This window comes from Scyliorhinus canicula, chromosome 17, assembly GCF_902713615.1.
Source record: "Scyliorhinus canicula chromosome 17, sScyCan1.1, whole genome shotgun sequence".
NCBI lineage: Eukaryota > Metazoa > Chordata > Chondrichthyes > Carcharhiniformes > Scyliorhinidae > Scyliorhinus > Scyliorhinus canicula.
Window position 1 is genome coordinate 116379525 of NC_052162.1, and position 17520 is coordinate 116397044.

Below are 17520 nucleotides of genomic sequence, written 5' to 3' on the forward strand. Positions count from 1 at the left end.
TCCCGGCAGTTGCGAACCAGGGAGCTGACAATGATTTTGAAGGGTTTGCAGATCCTCCCACCCACCGCCTGCCGCTGACTCCGCGACAAAGGACTCCCTTCCCGAGGCCAACACTGGAACTGCGCATGCTCCAAGCTCCATCCCCGCGCACTGATGTCCAACTGTCAGCAGCCGAATTGCGCATGCTATTCATCAGGTTGATTGACGGCAGCTCCAGATGAATGGGAAGTGTGGGCGGAGCTGGATGACTGAACGGGAGCGGCTGATCCTCCAACCAATCAGAGTGAATGAGGGGCGGGCCTGAGCCCGGAGCTTCCTCATTGGTTAAAACACTGCATCATTTTTAAAGCTAATTTGTCGCAAACTCCAGGAGAAAACCGCACATTTCTGTTTGTGGCTTTAAACAGACGAAACCCTGTGGGTGTGGAGCAAATATTTCAACGTTTGTTCCTTAAATGCGGAAATCTGTAACTATGTCCACACAATTCAGGGGCTGACTTCAAATAGACTGGGCAGACAGGGAATGTCTACAGTAACAGAATATGCTGGACAATCTCAGCAGGTCCGACAGCATCTGTGGAGAGAAAAGGGAACAAATGTGTGTGTCTGGATGACTCTTTGTCAAAGCCATCCATACTCAAAATATTAGCTCCCTTCTCTCCACAGATGCTGTCAGACCTACTGAAATTGTTGAGTTTTTCATAGAATTTACAGTGCAGAAGGAGGCCATCCAGCCCATCGAGTCTGCACCGGCTCTTGGAAAGAGCGCCCTACCCAAGGTCAACAACTCCACCCTATCCCCATAACCCAGTAACCCCGCCCAACACTAAGGGCAATTTGGACACTAATGGCAATTTATCATGGCCAATCAACCTAACCTGCACATCTTTGGACTGTTGGGAGGAAACCGGAGCACCCGGAGGAAACCCACGCACACACGGGGAGGATGTGCAGACTCCACACAGACAGTGACCCAAGCCGGAATCGAACCTGGGACCCTGGAGCTGTGAAGCGATTGTGCTATCCACAAGGCTACCGTGCTGCCCCACGGTTTTTACTGCTGTTGTTTCAGATTCCAGCATCTGCAGTAATTTTCTTTTATCTGAATGTCTACAGTATCTTGTTTTTGGGTCACTGTGCATCATGCACCCGCCCCCCCCCCCCCTTACCATTACCTGTTTAAATGCAAAGAAGGAGCTTTTAAAGAATGAGACACAGTAACTTCACCCTGTTCAAAATGAAACTAAAGTCACTGTCTGTCTTTACCAAGGATACAGATGCTACCCAGGCCATGGAGGCAGACTAGGAAACTTTGTCGCTGGAGCGGAACAGTAGCACAGTGATTAGCACTGTTACTCCATAGCGCCAGGGTCCCGGGTTCCATTCCCGGCTTGGGTCATTGCCTGTGCAGTTCTCCCTGTGTCTCCATGGGTTTCCTCCAGTTTCCTTCCACAAGTCCCGAAAGACATGCTTGCTAGGTTAATTGGACATTCAGAATTCTCCCTTCGTGTACCCGAAAAGGCGCCAAAGTATGGCGACGAGGGGATTTTCACAGTGACTTCATTGCAGAGCTCGGAGATTCAGAGGGTGTCCAAGAGCATGAATCACAAAAGGTGAGTATACAGGTACAGCAAGTAATTAGGAAAGCTAACAGAATGTTATTGTTTATTGTGAGTGAAATTGAATACAAAAGTAGGGAGGTTATGCTTCAGTTATACAGGACCTTGGTGAGACCACATCTGGAGCACTGTGTACAGTATTGCTCTCATTTAAGGAATGATGTCAATGTGTTGGAAGCAGTTCAGAGAAGGTTTACTGGACTCATACCTGGAATTGGAGGCTGGTCTTATGAGGAATGATTGGACAGGCTGGGCTTGTGTCCGATGGAGTTTAGGTGACTTGATTGAACCTTGATGTTGGATGTGAAAAGGATGTTTCCTCTTGTGGGAGAATCTAGAAATTGAAGTCATCTTAAAGTAACAACAGTGGTTAGCACTGTTGCCTCACGGCACTGAGGACCCGGGTTTGATCCTGGCCCCAAGTCACTGTCTGTGTTAAGTTTGCACATTCTCCCCGTGTCTGCATGGGTCTCATTCCCACGACCCATAGATTTGCAGGGTAGGTGGATTGGCCAGGCTAAATTGCCGCTTTAAAGAAGTAGCAGCTTGCCCCTTTAAGGCAGCGAAGATCTTTTTTTCTCGCAATGGGTACTCTCTCCCTAAGGAAAGTGGAAGCAGAGTCTTTGAATATTTAGAAGGCAAAGCTGTATAGATTTGTGTTAAGCAAGGGGTGAAAGGTTATCGGGACAGTAGGTGGGGGTAAGACCATCATATGACCATATGAAATAAGAAATATGACCATAAGAAGAGGAGGCTGTTTGGCCTTTAAATAGGATCATGGCTGATCTCACATTTCTCACATTCACTTTCCTGCCCTTTCCCTGTAATCCTTGATTCCCTCACTGATCAAGGATCAATCTCAGCTTTAAATATACACAGGGACTCTGTCCCCACAGCTCTCACAGTTCCAAAGACTCAACCCTCAGAGAAGAAATTCCTCCTCATCTCAGTCTTAAATTGGCTCCTCTTTATTCTGGCCTGAGACTCTCCCATGAGGGGAAACACCTCTCAGCATTTACCCTGTGAAGCTCCTTAAGAATCCTGTCTGTTTCAATGAGATCACCTCTCATTGTTCTAAATTCCAATGAGTAGAGACCTAACCTGTTTAACCTTTGCCCTGAAGACAATCCCTCCATACCTGGGATCATCACAGTGAACCTTCTCTAAACAGCCTCCAATGAAATAATATATTTCCTTACATAAGGGGATCAAAACTGCTCTCAGTTCTCCAGATGTGGTCTCACCACATCCACTATCTCTGTAGGCATTTCTTTAGGATCCTAAGGTGTAAGTAATCAGGAACAGGGTCTTTAGCCCCATTAGTTTGTTGAATACTGCATCTCTAGTAATGGTATTTAATTCCTCCTCCATATTCTTTAATATTAATGGAATATTTGAAGTCTCTTCAACCATAAAGACTAATGCAAAATATCTGTTTAACTCCTCTGCCATTTCCTTTTTCCCCACAGCTATCTCCATAGATTAAATTTCTAAGGGGCCTGTGTGAAGTTGAGGTTTCAATCAGATCAGCCAGGATGTAATGAATGGTGAAGCAAGTTCGAGGGGCCGAGTGGCCTACTCCTGCTCCTAATTCATATGTTATCACATCCTTTATAATAGATTGCAGCATTTTCCCTCCTACTGATGTCAGGCTAATGGGTCTGTGATTCCCTGTTTTCTCTCTCCCTCCTTAAATAGTGAGGTTACATTTATCACCTTCCAATCTGCAGGAACCATTCCAGAATCTATAGAATTTTGAAAGATGATCACCAATGTATCCACTATCTCTCCAGCCGCCTCTTTCAACACTCTGGGATGCAGAGCAGCAGCTTTGGAGATTCATTAGCTCCAACCATATTAATTTCTCCAGTACTACTTTTTCACCAATACTAATCTCTTTCAGTTCCTCGTGCTCACTAGTCCCTTGGTTCTCTCGTGTTTTTGGGACAATTTCTGTATCTTCCACCGTGAAGACAGACACACATTGTTTAGTTTCTCTGCCATTTCCTTATTCCCCATTATAAACTCTCCTGTCTCTGTCTGGAATGGACCCACATTGGTCTCTCCTAATCTTTTCCTTTTCACATTCCTATAGAGCTTTTCCAGTCGGTTTTTATGTTTCTCCCCAGTTTGCTCTCATATTCTATTTTCTCTTCATCAGTTTCTTCGACCTCCTTTGCTGAATTCTAAAACTAGTTTGCACTCCTCAGGTTTACTACTATTTTGGCCACTTTATGAGCCTCTTCCTTTGATCTTTTTTTAAAATATTTTTATTCTCCTCCTTTTTCACAATTTTTCTCCTGAATTTACACTCAACAACAATCAATAACCAACAACAAATATCTTAAAACCCCATAACAGTAACAACGATCCCACCCTCCCACCATGCCCAGACATCAGCCCGCATGTTAACATAAACAAATGACAAAGAAAAAAAAGGAATCAGGGATTACCCACAGCCATCTTCAACATACACAGCCCCCCTCCCCCTGCATCCCACCCACCCTTCCCCCCACCCCCCCAACTAATGTTCGATGTTATCCAGTTCTTGAAAGTGCATAATAAATAGTGCCCATAACTTGTAGAACCCCTCCGAGCTTCGCCTCAGTTCGAACTTAACCTTCTCAGGGGTCAAGTATTCCAACAGATCCCCTCGCCACACCAGGACACAGGGTGGAGAGGCCGCTCTCCATCCCAGCAGGATCCGCCTTCGGGCGATCAATGAGGCGAAGGCTATGATATCTGCCTCCGCTCCCGTTTCGAACCCTGGCTGATCCGACACCCCGAATATGGCCTCCCGGGGACACGGGTCCAGCTTCACATGCACCACCTTGGAAATGACCCTAAACACCTCCTTCCAGTACTCCCCTAACTTTGGACAGGACCAACACATATGAACATGATTAGCGCCCCCGCCCCCCCCCCCCCCCCCCCGGCAACGTTCACACACATCTTCTACCCCTTCAAAGAATCGGCTCATCGTCGCCCTCATGACCACCTTCAGCTGTACACCACCTTCAGCTGTATCAGCCCCAACCTCGCACACGAGGTGGAGGCATTCACTCTCAGGAGCACCTCACATCAGCCCCCTCCTCTAAAACCTCTCCCAATTCTTCCTTCCACTTCGCTTTGATCCCCTCCAGTGGTGCCTTATCCTTTTCCAACATAGCTCCGTATACCACTGACATTGCCCCCTTCTCCAGTCCACTTGCCGCCAGCACCTCCTCCAACAACATGGAGGCCGGTTCCTCCGGGAAGCTCTGAATCTCCTTCCTGGCAAAGTCCCGAACCTGCATATACCTAAACCCTTCTCCCTGCTCCAGCCCATACTTCGCTTCCAGCTCCCTCAATCCTCCACATCGACCCCGAGGAAACAAATCTTTTAGAGTCTCAATCCCCTTCTCTTCCCATTTCCAAAAGCTTCCGTCCCACCTCCCTGGCTCAATTCTGTGGTTCTCCCGGATCGGCATTTCCCTCGACCCTGCCCCCAACCTGAAGTGTTGGCGAAACTGCCTCCAGATTTTCAATGAGGCTATTACTACCGGACTTCCTAAGTATTTCCCCGGAGCTATCGGGAGCGGGGCCGTTGCCAATGCCTTCTGCCCCAACCACCTGCACGAACTCTCCTCCATTCTGACCCACTGGGAATCAACCCCCCTGACCCAGCTCCGCACCTTCGCCGCCCAGTCGTAGTACATCAGGTTTGGAAGACCCAAACCCCCTGCCTACCTTCCCCTCTTAGCAGCACCTTCCTCTTTCTAGCCACCTTCCCTCCCCATATAAACAAGGTAATCCTCCCCTCAATCTCCCTGAAAAAAGACTTTGGCAGGAAAATCGGTAGGCATTGAAAAATAAACAGAATTTGCGGCAACACATTCATTTTAACCGCCTGCACCCGACCCGCCAGTGACAGAGGGAGACCATCCCACCTTGCCAGATCAGCTTTCACTCTCCGCACCAAACTAGTGATGTTGTATCTGCGAAGCCTTCCCCACTCCCGGGCAACCTGCACCCCCAAATATCTAAAGTGAGTCCCTGCCCTATGGAATGGCAGCCCAGAGAAAGACCCAAATACCTGCAGCAACTCCAATATTCCTATCGATGCACTCGGCTCCGACACATACAGCAGCAAGTCGTCGGCATACAAGGACACCCTATGCTCTATTCCCCCCCCCCCCACTATTCCTTTCCATGCTCCCGAACTTATTAATGCGATGACCAACGGCTCAATTGCAAGCGCAAACAGCAGGGGGAACATAGGACATACCTGTCTCGTCTAAGGTGGAGAGAGAAGTATCTCAAACTGATATTGTTCGTGTGGACAATCGCCTTCGGCTCCTTATATAATAACTTTACCCAGTTCACAAATCTTGGTCCAATCCCAAACCGTTCCAGCACTGCCATCAGGTACCCCCATTCCACCCGATCAAACGCCGTCTCGGCGTCCAGTGCCACCACCACCTCTGTTTCCTTCCCTTCCGCCGGTGCCATAACGACGTTCAAGACCCTCCTAATGTTCGAAAACAGCTGCCTCCCTTGCACGAACCCTGTCTGATCCTCACCTATCATCTTCGGGAGGCACTCCTCCAGCACCTTTGCCAATACCTTTGCGTCCACATTAAGAAGTGAAATGGGCCTATACGACCCACACTCTGTCAGATCCTTATCCTTTTTAAGCAACAGTGAAATCGATGCCTGCCCCAAGGTTTGCGGCAGCACTCCCTTCCCTATCGCCTCGTCAAACATCCCTACCATCAGGGGTGCCAACTTATCCTTACATTGTTTATAATATTCCACCGGAAACCCATCCGGCCCTGCCACCTTCCCCGACTGCATCCTCCCAATCACATCTTTTATCTCCTGCTCCAGTATTGCTGCTTCTAATGTAGCCTTGTCTCCCTCCCCTAGCCTCGGGTACTCCAACCCATCCAGAAATTCTAGCATCACACGGTCTCCCCCGGGTGGCTCCGACCTGTACAACCTCTCGTAGAATTCCTCAAAAACACTGTTAATCCGCTCCGGAGCCACCACCAACATCCCGGCCCTATCCCTTACCTGAAGAATTTCCTTGGCTGCTGCCTCCCTCCGGAGCTGACGGGCTTACATACGCCCTGCCTTGTCTCCATGTTCATAAACTGCACCCCTTGTTCACCTAAGTTGGCGCACCGCCTTCCTGGTGGATAGTCGGTCGAAGCTTGCCTGTTGTTCCTTCCTCTTTCCCAGCATCGCTGGGTCCCCATCCTCCGCATAACTCCTATCTACCTCCAACATCTCATCTATTAGCCTCTGCCGCTCCAACCTCTCCTCCTTGTCCACCCTGGCCTTAAACAAAATTACCTCACCCCTCACTACCGCATTTAGAGCCTCCCAGACGACTACCATTGACACCTCACCCATACAGTTGAATCTTACATATTCTTTAATTACCTTTTCAATTTTTTCACAGAATACTTGGTTCCCCAAAAGCCCTACATCCAGTTTCCACCCCGGCCTCTGCACTACCCCCTTCTCCAGCACCATATCCACCCAATGTGGCATGTGATCTGACACAGCAATTGCAGAGTATTCCGACCCCCTGACTCCAACCAACAAAGCCTTTCCCACCACAAAAAGTCAATCCGCGGGTATACCCTATGGACTGCTGAGAAAAACGACTACTCCCGTTACCCTGGGTGTAGGAACCTCCAAGGGTCCACCCCTCCCATTTCCACCATTAGCCCAGCTAGCGTCTTTGCCTCCCCTGATGGGACCAGCGAGCGCGGCCGTGATCTGTCCAACCGTGGCTCCTGCACCAGGTTCCAATCCCCCCCCCCCACAATCAGCTTGTGTGTGTCCAAGTCAGGAATGGCTCCAAGCCGCCCAGTAATAGTTAATAAAATTCGGAAGGGCCAAGCAAAAGTTTGCCATCTGAGGTCGGAAGAGGATTCCACAAAACGTGGGAGCCGTTCACTTGGTTGTTCCAAGACCTGTTTGTAGCCAACAGCTGAGAAGACAAAGAACAGGAGAAGGCAGTCATGACACAGTAAGGAGGGGGGGGAGGGGGGGGGGGGGGGCAGGGAGACATGGAACCCGACCATGTCCAACAAAAGAAGCTGAGAAACAGGGGCAGGAGGGGCAGGTGAGGAAAAAAAAGGGAGGGTGGGTCGGGGCAACAACCGGAACAAAAATAAACAGTGGGGAACGAAAAACAGGAAACCACAACCACCACTGTGAATAATGCGAGAGAAAGAACAACCGTGTACGTATGTACACACTGATCCTTCTTCTGTAAACCACAAAAAATTCAATAGAGAGAGAGAGCCCCTGGTAAATATGTAATCATTCCTTAAATATTAGCTATTCTATATCTCCCATCAGTTTCCCAGTCCACATTACACAACTTGCCCCTCATACCCTGATGGTGTTCTTCTGTGAGCAACACCCAGATAAATTAAACAAAGAAATCCATGTAACCATCTTGGCCCACCTTCGTGGCAATGTGGCAGGAATTTGGATGATCCAAACAGAAATACAAACTGAATATCTTCTCACTTGCGAAACATCCTTTTATTCTGTGATCCTTCTGAAATTTGAAACCAGGTATTCCAACAAGACAAAGAGAATCAGCCCACTGGAGGCAAAGCTGTGAGACCGGCCAGTCCAGCAGAAAGAATCCCTCGGACCCTCCCCATTGACCAACTGACAGAATGAACAAACTGCAGTGCTGGATGTAACCGAGAGCAGAAACAATAACAGCAGAATCCAACCCCTGTATTCACTGGTCAATTTATTGGTGTCTCAGCAGATGCAATGAATCATGCTTTCCCTTCCCACATTGAGAGGAGGAGACTGGCCCCTACCCAGTGTGAACTCGCTGGTGACTCTGCAGGCTGGATAACTGGGTGAATCCCTTCCCACAGTGAGAGCAGGTGAACGGCCTCTCCCCAGTGTGAACTCGCTGGTGTGTCTGCAGATTGGATAAGCGAGTGAATCCTTTCTCACACACAGAGCAGGTGAATGGCCTCTCCCCAGTATGATCTCGCTGGTGCACCTTCAGACTAGATAAGCGAGTGAATCGCATCCCACACTGAGAGCAGGTGAACGGCTTCTCCCCAGTGTGAACTTGCTGATGTGTCTTCAGATTAGATAACCGAGTGAATCCTTTCGCACACACAGAGCAGGTGAATGGCCTGTCCACTGTGTGAACTTGCTGGTGTGTCTTCAGACTAGATAAGTGAATGAATCCCTTCCCACACTGAGAGCAGGTGAATGGCCTCTCTCCAGTGTGAAGTCGCTGGTGTGACTGCAGGTGAGATAACCGAGCGAATCCTTTCTCACACACAGAGCAGGTGAACGGCTTGTCCCCAGTGTGAACACGCTGGTGTCTCTTCAGACTAGATAACCGAGTGAATCCTTTCTCACACACAGAGCAGGTGAATGGCCTCTCTCCAGTGTGAAGTCGCTGGTGTATCTTCAGACTAGATAAGTGAGTGAATCGCATCCCACACCCAGAACAGATGAATGGCTTCTCCCCAGTGTGAACTCGCTGGTGTTTCCACAGGTTGGATGAATATCTGAATCCCTTCCCACACTGAAAGCAGGTGAACGGCCTCTCCCCAGTGTGAACTCGCTCGTGTTTCTTCAGGCTGGATAAATGTCCAAATCTCTTCCCACACTGAGAGCAAGTGAATGGTTTCTCCCCAGTGTGAACTCGCTGATGGTACCGCAGGGTGGACAACTGACTGAATCCCTTCCCGCACTGAGAGCAGGTGAATGGCCTCTCCCCAGTGTGACCTCGCTGATGTGACTTCAGACTGGATAACTGTCTAAATCTCTTCCCACACTGTAAGCAGATGAACAGCTTCTCCCCAGTGTGAATTCGCTGGTGTGACATCAGGCTGGAGATTTGACTGAATCCCTTCCCACACTGAGTGCAGGTGAATGGCTTCTCCCCAGTGTGAACTCGCTGGTGTATCCGCAGGGCATATAACCGACTGAATCCCTTCTCACACTGGGAGCAGGTGAATGGCCTCTCCCCAGTGTGAATTCGCTGATGTATCCGCAGGTCGGATAACCGACTGAATCCCTTCCCACACTGAGTGCAGTTGAACGGCCTCTCCGCAGTGTGAACTCGCTGATGTGACTGCTGGGCGGATAACTGAGAGAATCCCTTCCCACACACACTGCAGGTGAATGGCCTTTCCCCAGTGTGAATGCGCCGATGAATCTCCAGCACAGACGGTGCTGTGAATCCCCTCCCACAGTCCTCACATTTCCATGGTTTCTCCATGTTTTGGGTCTCCTCGTGTCTGTCCAGTTCGGACAATCAGTTGAGGCTTCGTCCACACACACAAGTGTATGGTCTCCTCCCGCTGCGAATAGGCCAATGTTTTTTCAGGCTGTGTAACTGGTTGAAGCTCTTTCCACAGTCAGTGCTCTGGAACACTCTCACTCGGGTGTTTTTCCAGTCACAATGATGTTTAAAATCTTTTGAAGTTGACAGATGAGGCAAACATTTCTCCTTTACATTCGAATGCCAATGATATTCAGGTTCCAAGGAATTGAGGGACTGTCAGATCCAGACGACATGTATTAGATTTCTGTCTGTAATTTGTCCTCTTCGAATCTCCTGTTAAATCAATTTACAAAAGACATCACTGTTAGTACTAGATAGAAATTCAGAACAAAGCATTCTAGTTTCTCTGGAACTTTCTTTTCTCTTGCATTCCGCAACATCTGTAAGTCTCCATCCCACACACTCTCCCTCCATTCTCACTCTGCTGTATCTAATATTCACCCTCCCAATTCTCCTGAAGGTGCTGATTCAGGCTGATTAACAGATCGATGCTTCCTGTCCTGGACACAGGGACCATAACAAATCGGAGCTGCAGTCGGCCATTCAAACCTGCTCAACCATTCAATGGGATCATTGGCCGATCTACCTCAGCACCATTTTCCAACACTATCCCCCATATCCCTCGATACCTTCACTCCCTTGAAACGTTATCAGTCTCTGATTTGAAAATACTTGATGACTGAAGTTCCACAGTCCTCTGGGGTAGAGAATTCCAAATGCTGACAGGGGGAGTGAGGGGAAGATGTGTTTGGTGGTGGAATCATGCTGGAGTTGGCAGAACTGACGGAGGATGATTTCTTCAATGCGGAGGCTGGTGGGGTGAAAAGTGAGGACAGTGGGGATTCTATCCTGGTTCTGGGAGAGACGAGTGAGGGGGAGGGCAGAGGTGTGGGAGGTGGGTCAGACACGGTTGAGAGCCCCGTCGACCAGTGGGTGGGAAGCCACAGTTAAGGAAGAATGAAGACATGTCAGCAGCACCGTTTTGGAAAGTGGCATCATCGGAACAGATGAGACGGAGGTGAAGGAACTGAGAGAATGGGATGGAGTCCTTACAGGATGTGGGGTGTGAAGTGCCGTAGTCGACATAGCTGTGGGAGTCGGTAGGTTTGTAATGGATATTAGTGGACTGTCTATCTCAGAAATTGAAATAGAAAGGTCAATGAAGGAAAGGGAAGTGTTGGAGACAGACCATGTGGAGGTGATAGAGGGGTGCAAACCGGAAGCAAAATGAATATATTTTTCCAGGCTTTGCAGAACACCTCCGGTCCATCCACAAGTAGTTACCAGACCTTCCTGTCACTTGCCATTTTAACTCAGCTTCCTGCTCTCAGTCCACATGTCCGTCCTTGGCCTGCTGCAATGTTCGGGTGAAGCCCAGCGCAAACTGGAGGAACAGCACCTCATCTTCCGATTAGGCATGTTACACCCTTCCTGACTGAGCACTGAGTTCAACAACTTCAGACTCTCCACCACCTTTACCCCATTTTTATCAATCAATTTATTTTTGTTTTAATTTTTTCCATTGATCCTTTGTTCCCTCACCATTATTCTCCTCCCCTCCCCCATTCCAACAATTTCAAGTTGCCCTTTACACACTGTTCACCTTTATTCTGCCATTCACACATTCTAACCTTTTTATGTATCACTATCAGCACCCTTCTTAGCCTTAATTACCACCATTTGCATTCCTTTTATCTTCTGTTCTCGACATCTTTGACAATCTCCACCTAATCCTGCCCCTATCCAGCCTCACCGCTCCATTCCATCCCTCCCCCACTACAGGACAAATCTGACCCCTTTTCCAGTAATCTGTCACAAAGAGTCATCCAGACTCGAAACATTAGTTCTCTTTTCTCTCCCACAAATGCTGTCAGACCTTCTGAGATTGTCCAGTATTTTCTGTTTTTGTTGAAGATTCCAGCATCCACAGTAATTTGTTTTCATAATAATATATCTAATCTGTACCATGTAAAAACACTAGACATATCTCCGTCTGACATTTATTTACTGTCCCTTTAAATTTTAGCCAACTCTAATAATAATAATCTTTATTGTAACAAGTAGGCTTATATTAACACTGCAATGAAATTGTGAAAAGCCCTGAGTCGCTACATTCCGGCACCTGTTATAGAATTTACAGTGCAGAAGGAGGCCATTCAGCCCATCGAGTCTGCACCAGCTCTTGGAAAGAGCACCCAAGGCCACACCTCCACCCTATCCCCATAACCCAGTAACCCCACCCAACACTAAGGGCAATTTTGGACACTAAAGGCAATTTAGCATTACCAATCCACCTAACCTGCACATCTTTGGACAGTGGGAGGAAACCGGAGCACACGGAGGAAACCCATGGTCACACGGGGAGACCGTGCAGACTCCGCACAGGCAGTGACCCAAGCCGGGAATTGAACCTAGGACCCCAGAGCTGTGAAGCAATTGTGCAAACCACTAAGCTACCGTGCTGTTCAGGTGCACAGAGGGAAAATTCAGAATGTCCAAATTACCAGACAGTACGTCTTTCGGGACTTGTGGGAGGAAACCGGAGCACCCGGAGGAAACCCGCGTAGACACAGGGAGAACTCTGGGGAAACCAACCCTTTTAATTGTGAACATTAGGAAAGAGACCATCATTTTAGCCAGACAAATAAATGTATCAAGCTGAGGGAGCAAAGGATGTCAATGTCTTTAAGAGAGAGAGACCTGGGCCAAGCTTTGCAGAGTCAGCACCATCCCTGGATTCACTTCCTTTCCCTTCAGTTGCTGCAAGTGACAAATTGCAGGTCAGAGTGAGAAAAGAAATTGAAAGTGGGGGGGGAAAGAAAGTGTTTTACTCACAGATGTTGGCGACAGGAAGAAGTTTTAGTCTGTGGCATGGGTCAATGTTCATTAACACAACGTCTGCCTTCTGATTGGCTGGAGGACCAGAGTCCTTCCGGTCCTCCCACTTTCCCATTGGTCAACACTTCAGCAGGAAGGTCAGGGGGTGGGCTTTTCTCCACACATGCGCAGCTTCCCCTCACCCTTCGCCATGCGCAGTACCTGATCACCCGCCCGTGCGGCTGATAGAGCGGTTTCGCCAGCGCGGGGGATTGTGGGAGCTGCGGTCGACACTCTCCAAACTCCTGGGACTGGGATGAAAAGTGGAGGAGGGGCAGTGACCTCACCCTGACACAAAGCACATGTTGGTAGTCACGGGAATTGATTGTGACGTTCGCCCTTCGCACCTGGGGAGGGCAATAGGTGAGAGTGAAACTGAAGCCGAGACACAGCATCTTCACGGGAGGAGACTTAGGGAAAAGCAGGAGGACAGAAGGATAAATTAGTGTTAAAATCTATAGTGAGGAGAGCATGTGTGAGGTTCAGACATTTATAGTTTGAGAGGAAGAATTATTTTCTGTGACAACTAGGATTGTCAGTTCTGAATTTCTATTCTGTAATCACAATGATGACTTTAAAAAAAAAATTATATAGATTTAGAGTACCCAATTTTTTCCAATTAAGGGGCAATTCAGCATGGCCAATCCACCTAACCTACACATCTTTTTGGGTTGTGGGGGCTTCAACTTTCTCTTCCCCAGGGGAAATATCCCCAACCTGTTCAATCTCTCCTGAAACTTAAACACTTTCAGTTCTGATATCATCCTTGTTAATCTTTCTTGCACATCCTGGAGGCCCTATCTCTGTTTTAAAGGGTATATAATTAATATTTCGATTCAGTTTAATTTGGTTGAAGGTTCCAGTTCCAAAATGACCCTCTAAAATGCCTCAATTTGAAAGAGGCTTAACAATCAGGCAAGAGAGGACTCTCAAATGTCAAATGTTTATTTTTTAAAAGCAGTTTACTGATGAAGTACACGAGTGACGTTCACCACCTCAATTGGGTGACCTGCCCTGGTAGAAGTGTGAATCTTCTTCAGGTTCCTGAACCAACAGTGATTTCCCAAAATCTTGCCCAGGAGCACTCAGTGTCTCCACGACTAGAGTCCAACTTACAAAGCCCAAGATCACTCACAAATCCCACTTTGACCTCTTGAATTAATATTACCTCATCTTGAATCAGACCTGTTGTAATCAGACAATTGGTCATTATTGTCACTGGGTTAATTTTATTGGATTTAACCATTGATGTAAATTGTTCCGTGGAGCAGAACAATGGGACTGTTCAGGATTTCCCTATTATCTGAGTTCAGACAAGATCATGAACGGTTTGCATTGAGTAAATAAAGAGAAACTGTTTCCACTGACAAAAGGGTTGTTAACCAGAGGACACAGATTCAACAAAGGTTTGACAAAGAGTCATCGGACTCAAAACGTTAGCTCTTTTCTCTCCCTAGAGATGCTGCCAGACTTGCTGAGATTTTCCAGCATTTTCCCTTTCGTCACAGATTTAAGGTGATTGACATAAAAGCCAGAGGGGAAATAAGGAAGATGAATCTTTACACAGTGAGGTGTTGTGATCCGGAATGCACTGCCTGACAGGCTGGTGGAAGCAGATTCAACACAGGGAGTTGGATAAATTTTAGAAAGGGACTAGCTTTCAGGGTTCATGGGGAAAGGACAGGATAGTGGGACTAATTGAGTAGTTATTTCAAAGAGCCAGCACAGGCACGATGGGCTGAATGGCATCCTGTGCGGTGAGATTCTGTGATCAAAGATAAATAAATGTGTGTCTGCAATATGTACTGTGATGTCAATAATGTCTGGAATTCTCTTTTCCTTCCAATTTGATTTTAGACAAAAGAGAACAGGAGCAAATGGCTTTCAGTATATTGACCAGCCCCGACGTTACACAGAGGGGAAAAGGGGTAGATTCTCAGACCAGCGAGTCAAGGCAGCCTCTTTAAATGGCCAGTTCCCACACTGTATCCACTGAAGGGAAGCAGCCTCGGTCCACACTGGGAATCCTGCCGCCCCATCAGCTGGCTCGCGCCAGGGACCCGGGTTCGATTCCCAGCTTGAGTCACTGTCTGTGCAGAGTCTGTACATTCTCCCAGTGTCTGCATGGGTTTCCTTCGGGTGCTGCAGTTTCCTCCCACAAGTCCCAAAAGACGTGCTTGTTAGGTGAATTCGACATTCTGAATTTTCCCTCACTGTACCCGAACAGGCACCGTAGTGTGGCGATTACGGGATTTTCACAGTAACTTTATTGCAGTGATAATGGAAGCCTACTTGAGACACTAATAAAGATTTTTATTATTAGGTGAGATGAAGTATTGACTCTCTTACCACAGTCAGAGCAGGCAAACGGCCTCTTGTCAGTATGAACTCGCTGGTGTGTCCACAGGCTGGATGGAACACGGAATCCTTTCCCACACAGAGCAGCAAAATGGTCCCACCCTGGTGTGAATGTGTAAATAAGTTTCCACTGTCGATGGACAACTCAATCTCACTGGTATCTCCGCAGTGTGGATGACCTTCTAAACTTCTTTGTGCAGTGAGAGCAGCTAAATGCGCTCTCCCCAGTGTGAATGCACTGGTGCATTTCCATTGTTTCTCCATGGTGCGAGTGTTTCCTGCTGTCTCTCTGGGTTAGACAATCAGTTGAAGGCTCAAACAGAATACGTGTACAGTTTCTGCCCGCTGTGATGGTGCAATGCTTTTTCAGGCTCTTTCCAGAGTCAGAGTCAGGAACACTCTCACTTGGGTATGTGTCTCAGTGCTTTTCCAGTCACACTGATGTTGAAAACATTTTGAAGCACAAGGAATAATCAAACATTTCTCCTCCTGGATTTAAAAGCCATTGATATTCAATGAATTGAGTAATGTTGTCAGATTTTGATGTGAAGTTGTTTTAAAAAAATATTTTATTCAAGTTTTCAAAATTTTACCACTTGTACAACACACAAACAGACCCAAACCCCAACGCCTCTCTCCCCAACCCCCAAACTGCCCCCCTTCTCCTTGACGCCCACTAGATCCCCAAAATATAACACAAACAAAACCCATCTCTGGTGGAACTCCTCATCTGGCCCTCTCAGAGTGAATTTCACCTTCTCTAAATACAAGAACTCCAGTATATCCCCAGTCATGCCGAGGCTTGTGGAGGGGTGAGTGGGGGTGGGGGGGTTGAGGAAGCTGGTCTCCACCTCCACAGATCCTGTCTACGGGCAATCAACAAGGCAAAGGCTCAAACATCTGCCATCTCACCCTTCTGCAGCTCCAGCAGGTCTGACACCCCGAAAATGGCCTCCAGGGGATCCGGCTCCAAATCCATGTGCAGAACCTCAGACATGGTGCTGAAAATTGACCCCCAAAATTTCTCCAACTTTGGCCAGGACCAGAACATATGCACTTGGTTGGCTGAACCCCTCCCACACCGCTCACAGCTATCCTCCCACCCCCTTGAACAACCGGCCGGTCCAAGTGCACCCTGTGCACAACTTTCAAATGAGTCAACCCCAGCCTCACACACGAGGTTGAGGCGTTGACCCTCCGCAGCACCTCACACCATAGTCCTCCCTCCAACGCCATCCCAAACTCTTCCTCCCACTTGACCTTAATCCTTTCCATGGACACCCTGTCCTCCTCCATAATCCTACCATAGATCGCCGAAACAACCCCACTCTCCAGCTCCCCCCAACCTACAACAACGAGAGGTCCAGTGCTAAATTCCTCACTTGCACGGGGCTGCCAGCGACAAGGGGGAAAAGAGATGGAAAGGGGGATAAAAGAAAGTGTTTTACTCACAGAGATTGGACACAGGAGGACGTTTCAGTCTGTGTGAACGTCCACCTTAATTCAGAGACAGAGGAGCAGCAGCTTCCTGGGGAAACTCCCTGCAGCCATCACCACAAATTCTGCACTCTGATTGGCAGGAAGACCACGCCCTTCCGGTCCTCCTCGGATTCCCATTGGTCTCTGCTGGCGCCAAGAAGGGAGCGGAATCCAAGCCCACATGGAGCAGGAGGGGCTCCTCCCTTCGGGGCGCTGAGCTGCTGCCCAATCTGCAGCATCTTGTTTCTGTGACCAGGGATATTGCTCCAATGGGAGGCTGAGCTGGGTACGTCCTCTGAGTCATTCTGACGTCACAATAGATGTCATAATATACACCAGTATATCATGGTGTAGACACACACTGATGGGCAGACACTGAGACCAATCAACATGCACAAATACCGCAGCCAATCACCGGTTAGAATACACACACTATAAAGGCAGAGGGCACCACGGTTCCTGCTCATTCTGGGTGCTGCCTCTCAGTAGAACAAGAGCTCATCAAGTCTAGCACAGACTCACACCACGTGCTGAGAGATTCAACTGGTTCGGACAGGCTTAGGTCTCTAGTTAAACTAACATTGTTTAAACCCACAGTTCTGGTATGTCGATTAGTTTATAGTTAGTTAATAAAATAGAGTTGAACCTTCCTCAGACTTGGTGGTATATGTTAACCTCGCAAGTCTACATCATCCAACACTTCATGGTGCGGTATTGTGTGAAGCAAATAATGGCATGATGGGAAAACTAGTCAAGTCTTCTTGGTACAATTGAATTTAACCTAAGACACAGATACAAAATACACAGATACAGCCGAGGTCAACATGACCTGAGAACTGGGTGATTCTGAAA

General features: G+C 48.0%; 1 protein-coding gene across 3 annotated transcripts; it reads right to left on the reverse strand.

The window, feature by feature from the left end:
- Nucleotides 1-394: 394 nt before the first annotated feature.
- On the reverse strand, nucleotides 395-12874 carry LOC119951720 (zinc finger protein 229-like). Of its 3 annotated transcripts, XR_005457666.1 has the most exons (3): nucleotides 12790-12874; nucleotides 8151-10227; nucleotides 395-415 (listed from the first exon to the last, which is right to left on the reverse strand). XR_005457666.1 is itself a non-coding variant. In XM_038775009.1 (2 exons), exon 2 carries the CDS (start codon nucleotides 9886-9888, stop codon nucleotides 8455-8457), a length of 1434 nt encoding a protein of 477 aa, XP_038630937.1. In that variant the 5' UTR covers nucleotides 9889-10227; nucleotides 12790-12874; the 3' UTR covers nucleotides 8147-8454. The 3 variants fall into 3 exon arrangements, 2 of the variants coding, with proteins under 2 accessions (XP_038630937.1, XP_038630938.1); XM_038775009.1 differs by lacking the exon at nucleotides 395-415 and having other exon boundaries at nucleotides 8147-10227; XM_038775010.1 differs by lacking the exons at nucleotides 395-415; nucleotides 12790-12874 and adding an exon at nucleotides 12655-12786 and having other exon boundaries at nucleotides 8147-10227.
- Between the last annotated feature and the right edge of the window lie 4646 nt (nucleotides 12875-17520).

Excerpts from the sequence above, each read along its gene's own strand:
- LOC119951720 (XM_038775009.1), bottom strand. The coding sequence starts at position 9,888 with ATGGAGAAACCATGGAAATGTGAGGACTGTGGGAGGGGATTCACAGCA.